The 24,452-nt window shown below is 44.9% G+C and overlaps 1 protein-coding gene across 1 annotated transcript in view; it reads right to left on the reverse strand.

Moving 5' to 3' along the window:
* The window catches only part of BMP6 (bone morphogenetic protein 6), an 86,503-nt gene that overhangs the window by 2,841 nt on the left and 59,210 nt on the right, over positions 1 to 24,452 (reverse strand). The window contains exons 2-5 of the mRNA XM_058029363.1: positions 21,556 to 21,748; positions 9,302 to 9,450; positions 7,939 to 8,136; positions 691 to 767 (exon numbers count right to left, since the gene is read on the reverse strand). Coding sequence (XP_057885346.1) covers positions 691 to 767; positions 7,939 to 8,136; positions 9,302 to 9,450; positions 21,556 to 21,748 — 617 coding nt within the window. The remainder of the gene's footprint in view (positions 1 to 690; positions 768 to 7,938; positions 8,137 to 9,301; positions 9,451 to 21,555; positions 21,749 to 24,452) is intronic.

Raw genomic sequence — 24,452 nt, forward strand, 5'->3', positions numbered from 1 at the left:
GAGAGGACTTGCATGTGTTGAGTATTACAGAAGCAGCAAGGACAGCCCTGGCATCCTGAATTATAACCTGGTAAAAACATTACCTGATAGAAATGGGGCCTCCCTCACAAGTGCTGAATGAAGGAATTTAAAATAAATAAAATAAAAAGAGAAGGTGAGGACATTCTTTGAAATATGATGTTTGTTTGCACTATAGCCTGATTCTAAATAACTTACTTTATAATGACTTTCTGGCCTCATGGTGTTGCAACTAAACTCAGTCTTCAGTCTACCTACCACAGGCAGTGCTAATTGTGGGGCAGGGATTGTGGAGGATTTCAAACAATGGCCAAGGTTAAAATCAGGGTGATCACTAGAAAAAAAAATGAGTTAAAATCACTGCTTAACATCAGATTGTTTTCCTTATCATTAGAGGTACACAGATATAAGCCCTTGCCCGTACCGTGACTCCCATGAGTGACAGAGAATGACTGTATACTTGAATCCCATAAAGTATCAAGCTTTCTCTGGGTCTTATCAAATGTCACAACTATCAATATTTATTTGCCCTTCTCTGTGACTGGTTTTAGTGAGGAGGCACAAGGGACATTTTAAAGCATAATGGCAGACTCGAGTGGAATTACCATGACACTGTTTAGATAACATTTCATAACAAAATGTCTGGTTTACCCAGAGAGAAACATCACACACCTGCCATCCCAAGTCTTGGAAGCTAACGTAAAGCTCATGCTTTCTGCACGCTGTTTTCAAGTCACTGCTGTTGTAATCTGTTAAAAGAAAAAGAGCAAAACAAGAATTTAGAAAGTAAAACAGGCTGAGCATTGCTGGAGGGCACATCTGGCCAGATGTGTGCATGCTGTGGGCTCAGCAGTGAGAAGTGATGAGCTCCCTCAGCAGCTAAAAGGATAAGGGTGTTGAGGGACATCCAAAGCAGGGCTGAAGCTTTTAAGATGCCTGTGGGAATGGAGGAACCCAAGTAACAGTGACTCAGTTATAGTAACTCAGCTGTCTTTAAAGTGCTTGGAAAACACCTCCAGTAAAATGACTTCTTAAAAATAAATCTACTTCACTACTACCCTGCATAGGCTGCATCTCCACCGAGTGCTCACACTCACCCCACTTCCTCAGCTCCCATTTCTGGCACGTGCTGCCCCAGGTGGGGAGCTCAAGCTGCACACACTCACTGAGAGAGAGAACTACAGCCCCAGGAAGGTTAATCATCACCTTGTGCCCCTGAACCAGTCTGCAGAAGTCCTCAAACAGCTAAGGTGTCCCATAGGCAGGGAAGCCATGTCCTTGTTCCTCTCTGTACCTTATCCCAGTTTGCCCCACACTTTCATGTGACCCATGGCACCACCTCTGCCTTGGACCTTTACAAACCATGCTCTGAAAAACACATTTCTCCTTTCTATAAACTGCTTATTTGCAGATGACACAGCACTTGACATGATCTCATCATTCACTTGCTCCTTATTGTCAATAAAGTGAGGACACAGGATGCAAAGCCCTGACCAAGACCTTCTCCCTTACCATGGCACAATGTATGGGGATGTTTCACCCATGCAGGAGCTGCTCCTGATGATCCCACAAAGTACAGCTATTGACAGCAAGTGGAATTTCCCATTTATATTTGGAAAGAGAGGCAGCTCGGCATGTGAACACCTGAAACCACAGTGAGCAGAGGAGCTGAGCTGTGACAGAGGGGCCTTTCACCTCCAGGTGGCTGCACACATCCACCCTGATGGGTGGTTGCTGATTTTGTCACACCTCAGGTGGCTGCTGGACCTCAGCAGAGCAGCCACAGAAACCGCCCTTGCAGCGAGGTGACTTGGCCACCAGCTACAGCTGCTGATCCTGTGCTTTGCACCCGATGGTAGGCACAAGAGAAAGAGATGGCAACAAATTCAGCCAAGCAGCTTGGGAGACAAAGTCACCATCCGTGTTTTCCTCCCATGCCTTTCCACAGGGGCCTTCTCCTCCCTCACAGCTCCCATTTGCAAGTACAGGCACTCCTGTCAGCAGGCAGATGCCACAGGCTGATGCCCCTGCCCCCTGCTGCCCTGGATCTTTCAGCTTACCAGCCCCCTGGTGCCCCTAACATGGCTTGAAAGGGCACCCTCCCAGTGCAGCTTTCCCCAGATGCAGCAGCTGGGATAGAAAAATATTTTTAGTGATTTTTTCCTTGGCTCTGAATAAGCCTTTCTTTTTCTTCCCTCCAGCACCATTCCCCCCGCCCCCCCCCAGGAGTTTGGGAACTACAAATGCAAATATTTATTCAGAAGAAAAACTATAATACTAAAAGCACATCCAACTGACATTAAGGGCAGCACAGCAGTACAGCTGGGTACAGTTAACACTGAGGACTGAAAAAACCCTACACCTCAAACCCAGCTTCCCAACCACCAAAGATTAGAGAGTTGTTTTTAGAAGCAGTTGGGTTTGAAACTCTGAGGATTGCATTTCAGCCTTTGAATAGCTTCACTTCAATCACGGATTTAATCAGGTGAGCAGAGCTGGTTAACAGCCTGCTGCAGCATAAACATTGGCTCTTCCAGCAGCATGCGGCAGCGAGAACGGAGGCGAGCCTCTCTATTCAAGCTTTTCTTTTTCAAACTAGACATACCCAGTAGAAACCAGGGTGTGGTGGTTTATTTCGGATGAAGCTTCCCAGTCCCTGGCTCAGCCCAGGAGCAAATTTCTAGCATGAGATGTTTTGAAATTATTTGGTCATAATGAGGGAAAAAAATATGAGAAGATGCTTTTAGTGATCAATGGCCTTCATTAAAACACCTGAGAACACAACTTCATTGTTCTTCAATGGGATATATAGATTGTTTAGAGGAAAACCATCTGTATTTGACAGTGGAGTTGATCTATTCACAATTGAGTGGGTAAAATTGTGCTATGTTCCAAATCCAGCTACAATTTACTCAGATCTGCTACAGGAAAGGGGAGAAGGCAAGGGAGGCAGAGAAAACAGGAGTGGGAAGGAAGGCTGCAAGCAATCACAAGTTTAAGAAAACACAGGGGTGGAAAAAAAGACCTGCTTAACAAGGTACACCAAGCAGAACATGTTACGAACGTGTCCTCTCTCACACTATCCCCAAAACCTCGCCTCAGCTCACTGGTCAGTCACCTGATTCACACTCTGCATGGAGCCCTGGCTGCTCTCCATCCAGGGCAGATGCAGACAGCTCTACCTCCTCACTTGCCCAGCCTCAGCCTTTGCTTTTCTAAATGTCAACACATTAAACATCACCTCTCCCTAGCTTTACATTCTTCTCTGTTTAACCCTCACCCCAAGATCTCCTGCCCTCTTTTCTTGTTATGTGTTTGCCTACTTTGCTTGCTTTATGGAAGCTATTTTAGACCAGCTTTAGGTAAGTCACAAACCTTTAAGCAACCCTTAGCAGTGGCTTTCTGAATTGGGAAAAAGATGCAGCAGTACAGATGCACATAATCATGAGCATTCCCTACAGTTAGGGGCCCGGCCTATGCCCTACATAGGGCCCACATCCTGAAATCCCATCAGTTATGGGCCTGAAAAGAAGAGGAATACACAGAGTCACAGGGTTTTGGCAGTGAGCTAAAGCTCACTGAGCTACTGAAGTCGGCTTCCACAACACATTTTCTGCAAAGCCTGGAAAGCAGCATCAGCCACCCCCAGGCCAGCGTGCTCAGCTGTTTTAGCCCAAATTGCCACTCGGGGTGGTTTGCAGTGCAAGATCCAACTGCCAAGAGGCGACAGGGATTGTGTCCCTTCCTGTCAGCCTTGCAGCAGGGAGCCAGGAGGGCCAAAGGCAGGCAGCCTGCAGAGGGGAGGTGCTGCAAACAGCTGCCACAGGGCTGGCCCACACTGCCATGGCACAATTGGCAAGAATTGCTTGTCAGAGGCCTTCAGCATCTCTGAGAGCTTAGGGAGCTGCTCTGGGAGCTCCTGTAGGCTCATTGTGGGTTTAGTAAAATTGTCTCTATTTTTTGCCCTGAACATACCAATTCAGAAATGCTAACTTGGCACTTACAAGGCACTGCATTTAATCATGCTGCAAACAATTTTGTCTAAAACAGAGATTCAAAAAAAGCTCAAACCCCTAGTTCTGCACTTAAAAATAACTCCCGGAGCAGCACAGTTAAAACAGCACAGCTAAGACGGCTTGTCTCTGTGGTGTGTTTGCACTGAATGTTGTCGGCCTTCACCAGGACCCAGGTCTAACTTTCTGCAAGCACAGATGTTTCTCTTAAGGCTGGACACTGGCATGTGTGTTGCTGAAAAGGGTGAGAGAACAGCCTGACCCTAATGGTCTTCCTCCTACAGACACTTATGCACCCACCTTAGATTTCCTATAGCCTCTCCCACGTTAAGTGCTGGCAAAGAACATATAAATATTTACTGGGTCGATCCATCTGAGAACACCCTCGCTGCTCCCAAGGTGCCAGTTTACCAAATTCCACACAGTAATTAATTGCTTCTGTGATTCAAAATAGCTTTGACAGAGGTCTCCAAGGCCAGCCCCTTCTTCTTGGTGTTTGACTTTGGTGATTTGTCCGGATAAAGCTGGTGTAAACTGATCACACAGTTAATAACAGCCCACTTCAGATGAAAGTGATCTGCCTGGGTGGGAAGAAGGGGAGATGTCGGGCTGACATGAACGTGCATGTGAAGGCACACACAGAAATGCTGGCCATGCTGCTCCAGTCTGCATCCAAACCCTGCACTGAAGGGAAAACTATACTGGAGGGAAGATTGGCTGCCAGATAACAAAGTTTATTAACAAGGCCCTTGCCATCACAAAAGCATTTGGCCTTATTTGCCTTCAGTGTTTGTGCATGCTGCCCTTTGCAATATCTGGTTCCCGTACACTTGGGGAAATCTGTCTGGTGCAGGGTGCATCTGCTGGAAGGAAAGGCCACTTGAAGGGCCTCTCCATTTTTCACGGAGCTCCTCACACCAGTCCAGGCGCTTTAAAGAGAAGGACCTGAAAAGGGACTTGGCTTGAGTTTCATTCAGAGCAGCAAGTGCAGCCCAAAGTTGGAATTTAAATTCTCCCCACGAGGAGGGGCTGACAGGAAGGGATGTGCCTGGAGGCTGACTTGCAGAAGAGAAGGATTATCGCCACTGGAGAAAGAGATAGCCCTGTGCAAAACCCATAAATCGTGGAGGTGGCTGAAGGGCAGAGGTTCACTGCCTGTCATGCTGGACAGTCCCCTCTCTTTGTTCAGCTGGAGGGTCAGCATGAGTCTGAGAGCACGAGATCAAGCCACTGCCAGATTCAGCTGAGCCAGGGCCTCCAGGCCCCGCAGACAACAGCAGAGAAACACCTGCGGGTTCCTCACAGCCACCCTGTCCCTCCATGGCTGGGGCCATGAGGGACTGACTTTCTGGACTGAAAAAAGAAAACCCCATGTATTGATTAACACAGAGGAAGGAAGTTGCAGTCTACACAAAAAAAAACAAACATCAAAACTAAAAAGTGCCTTGCTCTGCAGAAGAGAAACTGCTCTCAAGCCCTGGTAGGGAGCAGCAATCCTCTTCCTTGGGGAAGAGCACTGACCAAAAATCTGACAAGATGTGAGATACAATAAGAGAAGAAGATGCACGGGCAAGGAGAGGCACAGAAGGGAACTGCAGCATCCCAGTTCTGCACGTACTTTGGGTCCACATGCATCAGGGCACCCTAAGAAGAGCTAGGCAGCCTTTAGGATAATCCCTGGGCTTGCCTTCTGCTTCATCCTGGGGCAAATGCTTCCTCAGCCCCACCATCCATCAGGATTTTTTATCCTCCCAGGTTAAAAAAAAAAAAAGAAAAAAGCCCTGTGATCTCTAACACTAAAAACACTTCTTGGTCATTGGTGCCTCTTGGGCTGTTAAATCAACCACTTCTTAAAGAGAACAGAGAGTGTCACACTTAGAAAGGAAAACAAGATGATGTAGTCTCTCTTTTCTAAACACAGAAACCCACCAAACATACAACTTAACTTTAAATTCCCCTCCTTTCCCCTGCCTTAAATCTACAGTCTCAACTATACCTTGTTGACCACTGTGCTGCCAAATTCCAGGTTTTAAATTAAAGCTGGCCCAAAAAAAGCCCTCGAGACCACAGAATGCCAGCTATTTTCCCTTTTTGTCATTTTAGAATTTTATGACTTGATGTGTGGTGTAGTCAAGAAAGCAGCAAACTACAAATAGCCCTTTTTGCCCAACATATCTGCTCCCTCTGGGGCTTTGAGTCACATCACCTGATTTAATAGTGTGAAAATTTTGTTTCAGCACTGTGAAGTTTGCAGAGCCGGGGAGAGAAAGCTGGAGCTTATCCTGACTCCAAGTGCCACTAGCACCACAAAACAGCAGTGCAGCACGTAACTTTCCCAAAGCACCGTGAATGCATTAAAAAATTGGCTCTTGTGAAGGGAGCACAGAAGCTGAGCCTACCTAAGTGGGAGAACTGCCTGCATAACAGCTGGGCTTACAACACCCAGCTGAATAAACCACTTGTGCCCTTGGCAAGCTCATCATGCGGGAAAATAACTCAGCAAGCAGCTACGATGCCCAGCTGTAAAACTGCAGCGCGGAAACCTGAAGGAGGACCAAAGCAGGTCTCAGCAACTCGGATCCACAGAAGGTGTTCCAGTGGCAGATTAGATGATAACTCCTCCAGAAATGCCACGCCGGCACTGGCCAGCCTCCCCCAGGGAGGTTGGGCTACAGAACCAAGTTGTTCCTCCTGCCCTTAAAATCCACAGAGGACATCTCACACCCAGCCGAGCCTGGCACTTGCGTGGCATGGCATGGCATGGGAACCCGCAGCCACGCTGCAGTGTGCACCACAAGGACATGCAAAGGCCACCAGTGGCCAACTGCTGCTGGCACACTCTGGCCCAGAGGGCAAGGCCATCACCACAGTGGGCTGGAGCAATTGAGCTGAGTCAAAACACGGCCATGCACAAACCCTGGCTGCCAGCCCTGGAAGGGCTCCCAGCCTGGCTCTGCTCCCCCAGCATGGAGCCACCTTGGGATCAAGCATGGCTCACCCACAATCCAAGCATGGAACAGCCTACATATTCTCACCAGCTAAGCATCAGCAATGCTGGTTCTTCTTGCTCTGCTGTGTTCGGACATAGAATAAAAAATACAACTGCCTCTCTTCCTTGGGACATAGTCATTTCTAAGCATGAGAAAAGCAGGGATACTACAGGAAACAAAGGGGGCAGCATAAGCAAATTAATCAAGCAATTTGGAATAGGCTGAAATGTTTGAGAGGAAAGAAGGTACTCAGCAAATGATGGGCTTGTGGTAATGGAAAACAGACAAGACTTAGAAGACAGAAAACTCACAATTTTTGCCAAACTGTCCTTGTTACTCTATTGCCCCACCGGCCCACAACAGCACTCACAAGGCTTCTGTACAAAACCTGTAACATGCAACCTCTCCACAGCAAAACTTCTTTGCCTGCCTGGAAAGGTACTCCACCATGTGTACACTGATAAAGCATCTCATGCTGTTCTTCCATGTTTTTTCCAAAGAAAACTGAAAGAGGACTCTGCTGGGAATGCATACATGCAACCCCATAAATCTCAGTGCATACAGAGATAGAGTCTTTGGAATACTGCATATCACAGGGCATAATTCTAGACAAATACTGTATAGCAAGCAAACTACAAGCACAAGAGTTGTGGTTAAAATACCTCACCACCTTGAATTCAATGGATGCAAGTTCACATGGGGGTCTGGGCTCCATGCTGGGTTCAAGAGGACTCCTGTAAGTTTTATTACATGAGACCTCCTGTCCTACAACCTTGCAGATGTAACCTATTACCCCAAGGAGGAGCATCCCACCTCACAACCCCCTTCTTGCTTCTGCCTTCCAAAGCATCCAACACCATTTCAAGACATCATCCCAGCTTGTGCTGCATGATTGATTACCCCTGTTCCACGGTTACCTGTGACACTGGACACCCTGGAAACGTCCTGAGTCTGGGTGGAGCGGTTGCGGCTCTGCTGCCTGCGCCGGCTGGTGGCTGACCTCGTGGTGCGCAGGTGAACCTCGCTCACTTTGAAGAAGGCCACCATGAAAGGCTGCTTGTCGTAAGGGCCGTCTCGCCCTACCAGCCCTGCTTCCCTAGGGCTTACACTGAAACCTTCAAGCCAAACAGAAAAGGGAGAAAAGTTAGAGAAATGGTGCAGTTGCATTGCTCCTTTCAGCAACCAGTCTCCCCTCTCTTCTTGCTCATTCTCTTCTTTAAATGCCAAACATTCCTGCCACCACAACCTATGAACATTTTTATGACAGCTCTCCACCCATGCTGGACAAGCTTTCACTGCAGCATCTGGTTCCTTGGTTCCCCTTTGGCACCTCCAGACCCATTTTGGCAGTGAAGCTATATAGATAGATATGTAAAACATTGAACTTGATGTGTCATGACATCAGTCCTGCTGCCTGTGAAACACAAGCAGCAGACATGAGATTAGGAGATGTCTAGGGACAGCGAGGGCAAAGAGATGGTGTGCTTCGGCCAGGAGCACAGTGATGGGCTCTCAGCCCAGCTGGGAAGGTAGAGTTTGGCACTAACATTTCCTCAGGGAGAAGTAGACAGCCCCTCTAGTCCTACTTTAAATCACAGGTGTACTAAACTGCAGAATGAAGCAATAGAAAAAAACAAGGTTGGAGATTGGTTCCTATAGAAGACAGATGTCAGTCACCTTCTGCTCATCTAGATCCTCTCCATTGCTTATCTTCCAATTTCATGCACTTTTGCAGTCTCTTATTTTCTTTTCTTTTCCACCTTTCAAAGTTTCTGTAGGCTGCGAAAAGCTGCTATTACAGCTGCCCCACACAACAACCACATAGTTTCTCCAGCAGTGCTCCCACGTCAGCTTTGATGAGATCAACAGCAGCCACAGCAGCCAGGACAGCTGGCATAAACCCACATGGGGAGGTACACACCACTGCCTTTTCTCTTCTCATCCGCAAACCTCACCCCACATGGCATCCCAGTTCCATGCCCCCTTCCACCTCCAAGGAGAAACTGAGGCCCTATCCAAAGCCATCTCCACCAGCTGGCCTGGTACTGCCTAGGGACAGCTGACCTCATTTATAGGGAAAGACATGTCCATCACGGGACAGCCAGGAACCAAGAGCCCACCACCTGTGCCCTCAGACATCTCGCTCCTGGTGTTGGCTGCAGCTGCCTTAGGAATGCAGAGTGCCCACCCCACCTCATCCCAGTAGAGTTCTGCTAGCACCACTCCCAGACAGCATCCAAGAGACTGAGGGAGACTCGTGCTACCTGGCCCATGACCTACCATCGCGGGTCACCACGCTCAGCTGCAGCCCCATGTTGTGCTGGGGGTTCATCACCCACATGTTGCTGGTGGCAGTGACGTCAAACTCCAGCCAGCCCTCCTCCGATGCCCACACGGCCCGTGTGTCCAGCAGAAACAGGTCAGAGGCCCTGCAGAGAAGGGGAATGACAAGACTGGTAGGTTGGGGATTCTCTCTCCTGGCTTTTGCTGTTACAGAAACAAAATCTGCATAGTTCTAAGCTATGTTAATGTCTAAAACAAAACAATGTCTCAAATCTGCCTGTTTGTATCCAGAGTTTTGCCATGAGATGCACATACTTCCACATGTGAAATTCAGGATTATAAAGGTTTTCACCATTTTCTAAGATGGAGGAAAGCAACCCTGCCCCTCTGGGCTGTCCATTTCTCCACCAGCAAGGGATGAGTAAGGCACTCTTCTTCCTGAAGAATGTTCTGCTAGCCCTGACATTACTTCATTCATACATTTACTGCATTAATAGCCAGTGGAACCACCAGCATGACCAGGCATTCTAGGGCTTTTGCCATGGTTTAAGCTCCCCACACATAAACACAGGCTTACCTCAACTGACCAAAATAAAGCACCAAAACCAACTGGCCAAGCATCAAACAGTGAAGGAAAATGGACCTCTAAAGGCCTCTAAAGACATTTTTCTGAGGCTTATCAACAACAATTGGACGCCTTGCTTCAAGGCTGCTGGCCTTGTACCACCTTCATGGGCTTCAGCTTCAAATGCTTTTAAGCCAATAACTCTTTTGCAGCACCAAGTACTCACCCAAACTCTATTCAATGAAATCAGCTGCAGAAGCACACAGAGAAATCCCATGTATATTTTCTTACTGTATTAGAGACATAACTTTCCTGTGCAAGAAAGCTACAATTCCTATCCTTTACCTGTGGTCATCACCACAAATGGATACCAGGTGTCAATCCCATCTTCCTATCTTTTCACCCCTGGATATTTTTTCCCTAACATTTATAAATTAGGAAGCAGGGTACCTGTCTCTCCTATCTACCAAAGGCTAAGTTCAGAAAAAAAATTATTAAGTTACATTTTATTTTTGGCCAACTGCTATGTCATACTGCCCAGCAGCTTGGTTTGCATGAGATCACACATGGAAAAAAAAGCACTTAAGTGTACTAGAGCTCCTATTTTTACAGCATGGAGGCTTTCCTCCACCTCACTGGTAGCTGCATGCTGTGGTTGACTCAGCAGCCTTTCCCACAGGAGCCTTTGCCACCGTTCCTCCAGCGGTAAGAGGGCTCGGGATCAACTCTGACCTTCATCTCCAACAGCAGCAAGCAGCTACGGCCGGTCAGCTGCTCCATGCTTTGGAAACCCTAAGGCTGAGAGATTTGGGCTTTCCCAGGCAAGGTATTTAAACAGAAACATTGCTTAAAGGCAACTGCAAACAGCAGCTGCAGCTGTGACCACTCTTTCCCTCTCCAGTTTTAAAAGAGGAATGAACTTCTACATCATTCCCACCTTTGCATATGACTTCAACATTGGGCCTCTCCAATGCCTGAAGTCAACTCCATCTGAAAAGGGATTTTCCTAGCACCTGTTCTGACCTTCTTCCTCACACCAGTTGCTTCCTGAACTCTGTAACTTCTCTACACAAGGAACTCTCTAAGAGCAAACCTGAACATTAAAACACACACAGGAGTACATAGGAGTAGTCAAGTCTAAAAGAAACACAAAGAAAAGTTTACATTCCCACTGCCTTGACCTTTGGGAAAGTACCTGGACATCAGAGAGCTGTAAAGCCAAAATGGTCCACATGGCATCATGTAGGCCACTCCCCTGAACTCCAGGCAGGATCACCTACTACCCATGTTGTTCCTGAGAGATGTTTGCCTGACCTGATCTCATATATCTCTAGCTTCAGGAACTCTCTCATCTTTCCTGGAAATTGAATGGGCTTCATGTGACCTTTCTCCCCCTTTTTTTATCTAACATAAATGTAACAATGTCCCCTTCTTATTACAACAATATCTTCAGTCTCTCCTTAACAAGCCCTGGTCTGTAGACTTTGAATTCTCTCATTGCTTTTTAGTGACCCAGCTCAGATCAAGACCTCACTGATGCTGAGTACAGTGGAAGGATAATCTTGATACATCTCACAGACTGCGCCTCTACTCACACACCTCAGAATATGATTTTGGCTTATTCACAAAACTCACACTGTTAACCCATGTTCACCTTGTGATCTACTATAATCCTTGGATTCACGCTGCTGACACAGTAATTCCCTAGTCATTCAAATTTCAATGATTTTTCATGTCCAAATGCAACTTTCCTTTCCACCAAATCAAATTTTGCCCCCCCCTCCACCTCAGACTGAACCTCCACAATTATCAGATTACTTAAAATACAGACTTGCCTTCCAATGGGTATCCCCCGTTTTAGTATCCTTCACAAATATAGTAAGAAAACTGTCTGATCAAAGAACAATTCTACCAAACAAGAACGAGCCACTTTATCCCAGTCTGTCACTCTCCCTTTGGAAAGATTTTGATTCCTCTGTAAATGAAGAAAAATGGACCATCAGGCTTTCCAGTCCAGTTAAGTCTCTCCAAAAAGTCCCATATAGGACTGGTTTTTCAATCAGCTCTGCTACTCAGATGACTTTTGCATTGTTCAACTGGATGAAGGTTCACCCAATGAGTATTTTAGGGCATAGTGGATGTGTAGGCAACACATCTGAATACCTTTTCTTTAAGCCTCTTTTCAATCAACATTTGTTGCCCAAGCCTCAGCAGGCTCCGCAGAACTGTGTATCATTACTAGTTTCCATTTCGGCATGAAGGTTTTAAAAAAAATATTCAGTCACCTATTTCCAAAGACAAAATTAAGGAGGAAGAAGGAGAGAAAAATTTACTCACATATAAAAACCTCCCAACAATTTAACTGTGTCTTTTTAACCACTCCTTTATATTTTTCAGAACAGAAATCTTGCATGTCCCCCCTGCCCCTTAACAAAATCACCTCAAATTTGGCCAAGCAGTAAGTACTTGAAAATTGCTCAACAGAGATTCAGCTCTTAGCAACAAAATTCTCTGGACTTCTTTTTGCATGCAGGAAACATACTTTCCCCTCCTTCCCCCCCAAATACCAGATACCATGAATCACCTGAGGAGAATCTGCCCTTTCTAGAGCTGCATGGCTAAGAGATACCCTTGCTACTCCTGCAAAAAAAAAGGCATATGATGTCTGATCTTGAAGTGGACACTGGGAAATCTCCCAGACTAGCCTCTGGCCAAAGAGAAATAGGAAGGAAGGTTCAAAGGAAACAAAATGTCATCTCAGCCCCTGGTCAAAGAGAAAGAATATCTCACTAGACAGGGAAAGGTGGAGGAGCTTTTGCAGTCGCGAGGGACACACAGACGTGCAAGGACTAAATGGAGAGACCTTGGATAAAAAGTCTGCAGAGAAAAAGGAATTACAAAGATTTTCATCTGCATAACAAGAATGATGGCCTTATAGCTATGTCCAAAAGATAAATAGTCTAGGAAGCAGTCAAACACCATGCTGAAGAGCACTACACATAAGTAGCTGCAAGCCCACAGTCAAAGCAAAATTCAAGAGTGAACAAGAAAGCGAGAAATATACTGAACAAGTCACACAAAATAAATTATTGAATTTCTAGTCATTAAGTGACAACATTGATTGTGTGCAGTGAGGCAGGCAGTGGCCTGCCAAGAGGAAGCAGCAAATGTGTATGTGGTCACATTCATGGAAGGGTGTCTGAAAGCTTCAGCTTTTGAGAACAACAGAGGCAAGATGGAACCTGAGGGAAACAGAAAGAGAGTGTGAAGAACAAGAAAATCTAGAAAAATAAAGGCTGGAAGAAATGTTTGAGCCAGCATCACTGAAGAGAGAGGAAGAAGTATCTGCTCTTAACATAGGCTGAAGAAAGCAGAGTCAGTCCAAAGGTTTAATGCCCAAGCAACCCCAGATGTCAAGGACATCAAAGGACCTCCGGCACCTCCTTTAAAATTCAGCATACAGAAGATAAATTTCATCACCAAAACAGGCAGCTTCTTCATGCTCTCTGTCTAAACCTGCCTCTGGGTTTTTACACAGCTACTGCCACCTCATTGTCACTAAAGAGCCCAACAGTCTCATCTGGATGAGTCCAGTTACTGTTTTCTACAGGAAGGTTTGCTGCAGGCATATTATTTATTAACCTTTTGTTATTAAAGGGAACCAAGTAAATGGGAGAAACTGAGGTGAGGAGCTGAAACAACTTTCCTGATACAAGAGAGGATATTAAACAGGAAAATGCAAATTAGAGACTCCCAGCTCAAAACAGGAGGTCTTTGTTCTGCATCAAGGCCCTGAAATACGGCTCAAGTCTCAAGAAATAGATGGGAGTGTTTCCACGGCTTTCAGAAGACTTTGGAGAAGGACAGAGAAGAAAAGGTCAACAGAGCAACCACAAGTGGCTGCAATAAACAGAATGGAGTACACAGTTTACTGGAGGAAATATGGCCTGTGTAATTCAGAAGGCAGGATTTAGCTCCAGTGTCCTCAGAGAGCAGATTTGTCAGATATAAATATCAAATATAGCTACTATTCTTAATGCCAGCATCCCAACCATGTGGTCAGGGCATTTATAGGAGAAACAGCTTGTATTTAGCTTCAGCGCTTTCCCCCTCTAAGAATAATATTTTGTTAACTGAAACCTCTGTGTAAACCTTTCAACAGAATGTCTCTAGGTGTTAATTCTTTTTAATTGAACACTAATTAAATTAGAAATCAGTCAAATTAGTAACCAGGTCAAGTGGTTTCTCTTAGTTACTATACTTAGTGAAATGTTCACATTAAAATAATTTCTCCATTCTGGATACGCATTACAACATGGAACTTTGCTACAGGAAAAACACCAAAGCTATAAAAAGCTAAATTTAAAGAAGCATCTGTTGAACTATTTTTTTTACTTTCCCACCCTCCCTGGCCTTCTTTCCCTGAGCAGACAGAAGTTTTACCAGGGAGACAGTGAGAACAAACAGAAATCTCACCTTCAAAATGACCAAGTTAAAGGTCTCGTATTTTAATTACATGTCTTGGAACAACATTTTTGGCCCAACTTCAAAGCTTGCAATTACCCAGGTGTTTAAAGGATTGTTACGCATCAACAGCCATTTACCAAAACATTAATTACTATAAGTCTCTAAAACTTTCCTCAGCTCAACCTTTTTGTTTACTTTTCTTCAAAGACAAGTTGACATAATAGTCTAGACTGCCTAGCAGCAGTTTCTCAAAAGGGAATTTTGCACAGAAGTGTGTGGAATCTACATTTTAATTAATACACTTTCCAATACTCTTCTGCATACCTCAGGATCAGTGTCTTTAGTTTGTGGTGACATCAACTTTCTGTAAAAATTGCATTATGTTCTGTATATAGCAAACTAGCAAAATTATTTGCTCTTATCTACTTTCAATGGGCAAATCACTCTTACCCACAACTGACTTGGTCTTGCAGAGTTGAATGGAGCTCCACACAGATAAAACTTTGAAACTGCAGCCTCTTCAGACCTGTAGATCCCCCAACTTGCAGTAGATGTAAGCATTGCTTCAAATTTAAAAGTGTTTGCTACTTATAGAATGGACTTTATGTGGAGCTCCCATGGCACAAGGTACTGCCAAGAGATGCAATACAAAACCTTAACAACTTAGCGTGTCCAAATGACCAGCACTCCAAAGACTTAACAGCAGCACAGGAAATTTAATCTCTCAGTGTTCCCCTGTACAGAGAGCCTCAGGCAGGGGAATGCCAGCACCTGGAATGAGCTGCCATGGAAAGAAAAGGTAGTCTCTACTGTTTCATGAGAAGTCAGGCTCAGTTTAGCTGTCCTGAAGAAGCAAAGCCACCTGTGGGCCAGAAGGCCAGGAGAGAGGTACACAGCCTGTAAGAGTTTCTTAGAAACAAGGAAGGAAATATGAAGAAATGCCAACCTACAAATGAAGTTGGTTCCATGGTGGAAGAGAAGAAGACCAGCAGCTGGGCACTGATTTGCGAGGACTGAGAGTCAGCAAAGGAAAAAAAGCACAGAATGGAGATGTTGGGATATTGTGGAGGAGGTCTGCAATTCAGCATAAGGAGGGGAAAGCCATCTTGGATGCAACCAGATATGGAAAAGCACAAGAAGGAATGGATAAGCTCAGCCTCGCACCTCCACTGCTCTGTTTAAAGAGTAACCCTGTGCTGAAAAGGCTGTTCTGTAACACTGCGTCCATTGCCTCTAGCAGCAAAGTCTCCTGGGGCAGAGGGCTAAGTCTTCCAGACTCACCAGAGTGAAACCCAAGTTTCAGAGCTGCTTCTGGCAAAGGAAAATCAGAGCCTAGAACTAGAAGACACCGAGACTATGGGAAGTTCAACCTACAGGCCCATGATAATGCCCAGTAAAGTCAACACAAATGTCTGGGTGCAAAGGTGTGCCAACCCATTCAGCTTAAATTCTTGAGCTTTAGGGATATGAGGAATTAATATTTTATCAACTGGAACAGTTAAAGTGAAGAAAAAAATCATCCCAAGTCATAGGAATAAGAATTATTTTTTTTTCTACTTTTTACTACAATTCTATAAGGAAAAGGGGCATTCCAGCTGTAGTGACAGCTATAGTACTACACTTCAGAGTTTAAATGCAGCTTGAGGCACAAAGATGGGGGAGAGGACAAAGGGGTAGTATTTATCTTTGTCCATTAAGTAAAGAAATAAGGCACTGATATGGCATTCTTTAGTTTAGATAGAAAATGCCAGCTGGTTATGGAACCAGTATGTTTCACCCAGAATAACTCTGACTTTCAAACTGCTCTAAACCAACCAGCCTAAAACACAACAAATCACATACCCACAGTGGGAGCTGAACTGAGATGCGGACAGATGCCTCTCTATAGCATCATGGAAACAGCTCCATCATATACAAATATATGCACACTATATACAAATCTGACCCCAACTTGAAACAGATTGATGCTAGCTTTGTCATTTGTATTACACAACCCATTCCAAAACCCAGTCGAGGAGGGTTATTTATTTTCTAAGCTATAAACACTGCAGTTGAATCAATTTGCCCTTTAGATTAGAAGCTCGGATCACATTTGTATAAATATCCTGTTGCAAAGAGGAAGACTTTATTACCACTATAACTGGCAGCTAAAACCAACAAGCGCCTTAACCCTTAAGGAATTGTGTTCCGTAGAACAGGAACACGGTCCCCAGGCAGTTGCTCTGCAGGGCACATTTATGTCCACACGTGTCTTTTCATGTAGGAGGAATCTTCCTGACCATCATGTTCCCATATTTCATTCTGGGTGCAAATGAAACTGTTTAATAAACCGACCATTAACGTACCGTATCTTCCTTTGATCACTAACACAGGCCACTGTGTTTTTCATAGATCAGTTGTTTGGACAGTGTGGGAGTGTTTTGAGGTCTGCATTAGCAGGATATTTACACTTGAAAACATACTGATGATCCAAACCAAGGACTAACATCTTTGATCAACCATAAACTGCCTTCCCTAGTCCTGACCTGACACCTCTCTGGGTGAGGGCATGGAAGTTTTGAGAAAGAAACTGTTTAAATAATGATCGGTTTTCAGGGACAAACTCACTTCTTCCCTTCCTTTGTAAAGGTCTTGTTTACATGGCATTCCACTCCCAAGAAGTACCAGAAATAACAGAGGGCTTTTTCTTCCACAAAATCAGTCCTGCACTTTAGACTCAAGTCCAGGTGCCAGGTTTAGCTGTGTGTTAGTACCACACAAGGGAGGAGAGTTGAGGCTGCGTAGCTCCTGCCTGCTGAAATTAAACAGTCTGCCAGATACAGCCAAGGTGGGACAAGCACCTGGAAGCTGACAAAGCTGACACCACTTACCTTCCTAAACTAATGCTTTGGCAAAGGTCCCTGTTTCCTGCATGTTCCAAAGGAGGGAAAAAAAAAAAAAAAAAAAAAAAAAAGAAGAAAAAGATCCCACCCTAGTGTTCAAACAGCCCAGTCTCTTAAAACTCTGGGGGGTCAGAAGCTGAAGGGCAGCAACATCCGCCAGATGTGTCACCCATTCCCTCTCCCAGCATCAGCCCCTACAGCCCACAGCCTGTTCCAAAACCCAGCCATCCCCCTCAAAGCGAACCAGATGTCACCTCAGCCCTGCCTGGTGAAGCCTCTTCTCCACACAATCCAAAAGGCATACCACTGATGGCTGGCCACAAGCTTGACCCATCCATCCCAGGATTTCATTAATCTCCTCGCAGCATCCCACTGACAGCTCCAGCAGTTTGTGTTATGACAAAACGTGGCCATTAACCATGGTTTGGTTAAAAAACAAAAGCTTCATTTCTAGGCACTATTTTTCTTACCTTATGAAAGGGTGGAAGGAATGGGGAGATGAAAATATTACTGACACAAGTGGGTCAGTATTAAAAATGTTTTCTTTTTTGAGAGAGAATGTACATAGACCACATGGTCCTCAATGTGAGTTTCACTGCCTGTAGCCCCCACAAGTATATTTTTCATATTTCTGATGGGACAAAGTCACATCTTTGCCCAGAGGTTTTATGCTATTTCAATCAGCATTGATCTCTGATCATTCATGCTCTCTTTCCATACATGTCTGCCTAGAAGACAGCCTCAAATGGGCCCATGTAGTTCCTGATATTAGCCTTGTCTACAGTGGCAAAAATCAGTTTGGTAATTCAGTAACTGGCAGAAGTTTTAGCCTCAGGCTTGGTTCCATTTTTAGCCATCAGGGAGCAGCCAGCAATGCCTCACGAATCCGTGCAGCAGCGCACATCTGGGCTGGAGTCACACGCTCTCGCTGTTACTGTCCAGATGAGCTTTTTTTTCCCTTTGCTCAAGTAATACTGAATTAAGCCACTTCATTACACTTAATTGGAGCCAAGGGATACTTCCAGGCTCTGAGCTTTGGTGAAGATTTGTATTTACTGAACATTTCTCTTATCTCCTGCCCTGCCAAACTTGTTTCTCTGATAGAAGCAGGCAGGATCCTTTTTCTTTATATTCCTCCCCCAGAGGTACATGCTGCCTTTCCCTTGTAGACTCCTGGTTTAAATCCATACATGCCAGCTACCCTCTTAAGAATGATTTGTACCCAAAAGTATTTTAGGAGCTACCAAAAATTGCCCCAGACAACTGTTAACCTCATAAACACCACAATTAACATCGTGTCTTTGTCTTTGAACTTTCTCTGCAGAGTGGAAATCTTAACTGAACAGGCACCTTCTGCAGCCCTTAGAGATGAATTGCCCTGACCAGAAGGTATATATGTCAGCACAAAAAGATGAAAAAAGATGTGACATCGACTCCCCTCTCTCACCTAGCTAGACTTCAAGATCTTTACAGATCCTCCTCATGCAATGAAATGTCATAAAATGTCAGGAAATATCAGGCTGTCATTCAAAACCATTAATCTAAAGGAAGTGTGACCCAACTTTTTTTAGCAGTTTTTGTTTTTTTAAGTCAAAGGCAGCTGTTATTTTCTGGCTCATAAGATGTTTTCTAAAATTCAATAGAAGCCTTACAAATATTTAGCAAGCTCCTTTAAAACCCAGTGCTTTCTTTTTCTTATAATTTAACCTGCCGGTGTTCTGATCTGGAAAAGAGAACACGGTATTCCAAATTAATCCACTGAGACAAGAGGGGAGAAAAAAACATTTTGGACTTTTTCCTCCCAGTAAAAGCAAGTAAGTGAATGGATGACCAAAACCCATAATCCCATAAGAATAATATAGTTTCTTCAGGCATACCAGAATAATCTGAGGCATTTTCCCTCTCCATACAGAGATATTAGCAAGCAGCTAAATACAATTTTTTAGTTTTGTTTTCAAGAATATTTAGAGGCCAAAGTCCACCCAGGTCACCAGTGAGGGTGAATGTTTGTAACCAATGTAGTCAGACCGCCACTGAATGTAACACTGAATATGCAATACGCAGTTTCTATGATCTTAACTCTTTTAGCATCTGCATATTTTTAATATAAAGAGGACAATTAATAAATATATATGCACTTTTTTTTACAGATAATATATATAAAATAGAAAGCCTACAGCCTAAAACAGAAAGCTGTACAGAAAATAGAAGCCTATCCATGTATTAATAAAAAAGCACACATTTTCAAATATGATTTTATATTTTACATATACAGAGTCCTTTAAGCTGAAAGAAAAAAAGAATGGAAAAGGGCATGTCCTTTCTACAGCTGCAGGAATCTGTGAGCCACATCTTGTCCACCTCTGTGAGGATGATGTGACAAGTCCCACAGACTCATCTGAAGTACAAAATGCTTCAGCCAAACGTCTCCCTCCTTCCCACCAGTAAAAGTAAATAAATAAAGCAGGAAAAGAAACAAAAAGGGAGCCTTGAGGGAGCGGATGAGTCAGGGGTTAGTAATGAACTACAGACACTCATTCCTGGGTCAGCGGTTCACGCCCAGCCCCTGTCAGGAGGGACAGGGAATTGCTGGCAGCCGCCCGGGCCTGGAGGAAGCCGCGTTAGGATTCCCAGTCCCAGCGGCGGGATCCCCTCCGCATGGCCGCCAGCAACGGCAGAAGGGAATGGAAAGACCCAAAATACTCGGCAGCTCTTTGGCAGAAACCACCCTGGGGATCCCCACCAGGTGCTCCTGCCTCTGCTCTGTCTGTAGGGAGACCTCTAGCACCCAGGGATGCCCAGGACACACAGATGCCAAAGGACATGTCCCAGCTTCGCAGTGCAATCCCATTTTGGCATGCTTCTGGTATGGTGTGTGAAACAGAGATACAAGGTCCCAGCATCATTGCTGCACACAGCCACTTTCAGAACAGAAAATTTCTAAATTTGTTAGGAGCAGGGTATACTAGGGGCCATATTCTGTACTTTATCCAATTCTTTATTCTCTTTCCCACATTGCTTGCTTGCTCAGTTTACTCTGAAAAAATGTTTTATCCACATAAAAGTTGACAGTTCCCCTACTCCGTGCCGTGCTTCAGTGACTGTCACAGAGCAGCAAATCAATTTCTTACACAGCCTCTTGGCAGAGGTTTCCTTCCTGCTCCAGAGGTGGGATCTCTACTTCTGCAATCTGAAGTAGACCAACACTCGCCATTTTTTCTGCAGTGTGTCTCCAAATGAACAATATATCTAACATCTATGAAATCTGCAGGACTGTCTGGACTTTGATCAGTTCTTCAACTGGGCACTGATGTAACTAACATCCTAACCAGCATGCACAACACCCCAGGAGGCACTCCAGTAATCTCCAAGTTGAAGCACAAAGGGAACACTGATCTCCCAAAACCCACAATTTCTTCCCCATCACCTATGCACCCAAGTATTTCTCTCTTTTCCCCGGAAGCCACACTCCCCACAGAACAACCACAAGCTATTTGATGTTGCCCTAAGAACTGCCAATCACCAAAGGCTGATCCCTCCAAATGGTACCAGTGGAAAGGCTGGAGAAAGAAGGAGCAGAAAGGAAAATGCCCATTAAGCCTTCAAAGAGAAAACAAATTGAACTTTTTTCAAACACTGCTGGTTTTGATATTTTTTTTTAATGCCTGCAGCAGAGGAACAGTTACAGTCCTGACAAGTTTCGGTAGAAGTAATGAAACACTTGTGTACCACAGCATTACTCTGACATTTAATTGACCATGTATTTCCATCTTTTAGCCTTACATGATTCCTCCATCTGAAACATTACTCTTTTAAAATTAATCACTCCATTTACACTTGTTTGGATTTTTGTGTCACAGTTTCTACCCTGCCTCTCTCACTTTTCCTCTTCTCATTGCCACTGAAAGACCAGAAATTATTTTGTATCTGTGGTCAGCATGTTGAATTTTCTTCTGTTTTATTTACTTTAATATAAGTCCAGCTGAGAGCAAATCAAGTCTGAGCTAATTACCAGTATTTTTCAAACAGGCTGCTAGTATTAAGTTGAAAGGGGATATGTGAGTCTCAGTACACAATAGCAATGCCAGCAGTGCTTTAAAAATCTACTGCTTCTCAGCAGATTCTTTCTTTATTTAAAGACAAAGCTTGCAGCTAAGTCACACCCTCATTCACACCCTACCATGCCCATTTCCCATAAGGAAAGGACCATGCAATAACATAACCCTGTTAACATGAACAAACCTATATTTATTTTCAGCCTTATCAATACTATTGCACAACCTCAGCCTTCTCCAGGACAGCAGCATGTGGCACAGAGCAAGCCCCCTCTTGCATACCTGTTCTGATGTTCCTGCAGCACCTGGTAGATGCTGATAAGGAAGGTTTGGTTTTTAAAGCTTCCCAAAACGCAGTCCTTGTAGATCCGAAACTCAGCAGCTGTGACGGCCTCGCCCTCAGGAATCTGAGACAAATTAAATTTGAATTCCTTGTGGTGCCGCTGGTGAGGCGTGAACTCCTTGTCATACTCAACTGCAGATGGGAAAAGGAAAGAGAAGCAAAAAAAAGGAACCATGACTAAAATTTAACAACAAAAGATTTCTACATGCTGCCACCTGTTCCTTCAAAAAAACCAAGAATCTTGTTTTTTTTCTCCAAAGATAGCCCTGGTGAGTGTCAGGAAAACTTATGCAATTAAAGCTTTTCAAATACAGTACTAAGTGAAGATGAATGTTCCTTCTCTCTAGCCAATTCCTTTGGGATTTCCTATTTTTAAAAGAAAAGCCAACTTTGATAGTGAAATATAACCATGCATTTTGCTCCTGTGCAAAACTCTGAACCTTGTGATCACTCCCAGCATTTTCCACCTGTGGCTCTCCAAGTTCTTTACAGCATTTCCCTAAGTCTCATAGCTCTCTTCCAAGCAGGGAGACATGTAGCTCCATTTTGCTTTAGCACACACAGGCACAGGCAGAACAAAGTGACAGCACCAGGTCAACCAATTCCCTAAGTGCCCTAACACATCCTGTTCTTCTGGTCTGTACACTAGCCATTGGACCATCTTTTGAGTGAATACAATTAACATGACATTTATTTTGAGGGTTAGAGCCAACCAGAGCCCCCTCTCCTTTGCAGAAACTTATTTAAGAAGGCGAGAGCTGAAGAGTGATCACTTTTAGTTTCTGGTCTTAGACCTCCTTGGGTACACCCTCAGGCACAGGATTTAAGACAGACACAAAGCAGAATTCCTTCTTCTTTAGGTCTCAGGATTTGCATTTTCTCGGTTTGAGGCTCCCTTTGCAAACTCTGCTTCCAGTCCCACTCTTGTATTACTTGATTAGATCTCAGTTTAGTCTGACTTTGATTAATTGTTTGTTATTTTTTCTAATTTTCTACTAGAAATTGCTTAAAACATTAACATATTATACAAACATACAAAATTACATCTTCACAAGCCTGAGGGGACAAAAAGTAAAAACAAAAAGCCATTCCCACCAGTGGAACTGAAGGACTGGATGTCAGTGATGAATAAGTCACCACTACATTATCATTAGGGACATGATTACATGCACAGGCAGCAAAGGAAGAACAGATCCCTTTTAATGTTTGTCTTTGTGGCCACTTTTTGTTGTTCCCCCCTGCCCCCATTGAATACATCAGACTGCAAAGGCGTCCACGAGCCTACTCTCACAACATCCCCATGAGGTAAGCAGCAATGCCTGTTCTCCAGCTGGGATACTGAGTCACCGGGAGAGTGACTTGTCCAAGGACAGGCGGCAGAGGCTTGCGGCAGAGCCAGGAATGACAGCCAGCGTGCCTGAGGTTCGGCACTTTACCCACAGGTTACCTCCCTGAAGAACAGACATCTCCCAGCTGCTGGAAACAGCGCATGGAGACTTTCCCCTCCACCTTGCCCAATTGCCTGCTCCCCCTCATTCTCCAGTCACAGTTTCATCCGTCCTCTCCCTTTCCTTTGGCAGCTCTTCCATGTGAGCTGCCTCATCTGGCTGGGTCCATGTCCTGGCTCCTTGTGAGACAGTTAGTCACATCCTTCTCTTTGAAGCTCACCTGGAAATCTTTTCTCCTCTGCATAACTGCTGCCAAGCGTTCTGTGGGACACCACACTGGGAAATGCCATGTTAAGGGCTGCCACAAGGCAAACAGGCAAATTCTCAAACTGCTGTCAGAGTCAGACACTGCCACCAATTTTGTTAGTCTTGCACTGCATCTGTCTGAGCAACTCATATGTCAAACAACAGACAAATGAGGGTGATTGGGATCTATGGCTTCCAGAAATGAGGTTGTGACACCCAGCACCTCCATCAGAGACTGCATCAAGGCCAATGAAGGTAACACACTCCATTCCAGTGCCACCAGGAATTACCTCTCTGGCTGCTGGTTATGGGTGATCTGGGCTTCCCTTTGGAGCACCTGCCCCCCCTGTATTTAATGGGGATTGATTCCAGTAATACTGGACTGATTGGTGTCACTTGGATGTACGTCCTCTGAGACAGGACCTGAGCTGCCCAATCCCTCCCCATCCTGAGGAGAGTCCCACAGGATGCACTTCCCAAAGGAGAGGAGTCATGTACTTTGAGAAACTTGTAAGCAGCCAACCAATGAGAAACGGCGTTGGGCTGCTTGCAGCAGGACATGCCCAGCTTGGCCCATTTACTCACTGCTAAAAGACGAGAGGATGTAATGAATGGTGAGGGAATGTCTAAATCCAGGGGTTTGGAGAGGCACACGTATGAAGCAAGAGCTCTCGATTTAGAACTCGCTACATCCTTGCTCATGGGTGCAGTGAGCAGCTGAAGCCCACACCCCCTTCCGTGCTGCCACAGGGATGAGCTGACCTACGGGCGAGGTGCAGTGAGGCGGCTTCTCCCCAGGCTCGTGGCTGAGTGTGATAAAGAAGAAGCAGGAAGAGCAAGGGGAAGGACACAACCAGGATAAGCAACAGAACTCCATCAGAGTGCCAGAAAGCTAAAATTACACCAGAGACAGCAAAGGAGTCATTGACGCTTCCTGCCAGCTCTTGTCCTACATCCACATGTGATATGGTCTCTCCTTGCACACAAGAGAGCCTGGAGCTGTCCCACACAGCACAGAGCTCAAAATGAGCCCAAATATCAATCTTTGTTGTTCCTTTCTGACTTCAAGCTGGCTACAGTGGCCTGACCTCCACTCATCACCACAAAATGTGCAGTTTAAAAGGGATATAACCAAACTCCAG

This window comes from Melospiza georgiana, chromosome 1 (assembly GCF_028018845.1).
Source record: "Melospiza georgiana isolate bMelGeo1 chromosome 1, bMelGeo1.pri, whole genome shotgun sequence".
In the NCBI taxonomy this organism is placed as follows: Eukaryota; Metazoa; Chordata; class Aves; order Passeriformes; family Passerellidae; genus Melospiza; species Melospiza georgiana.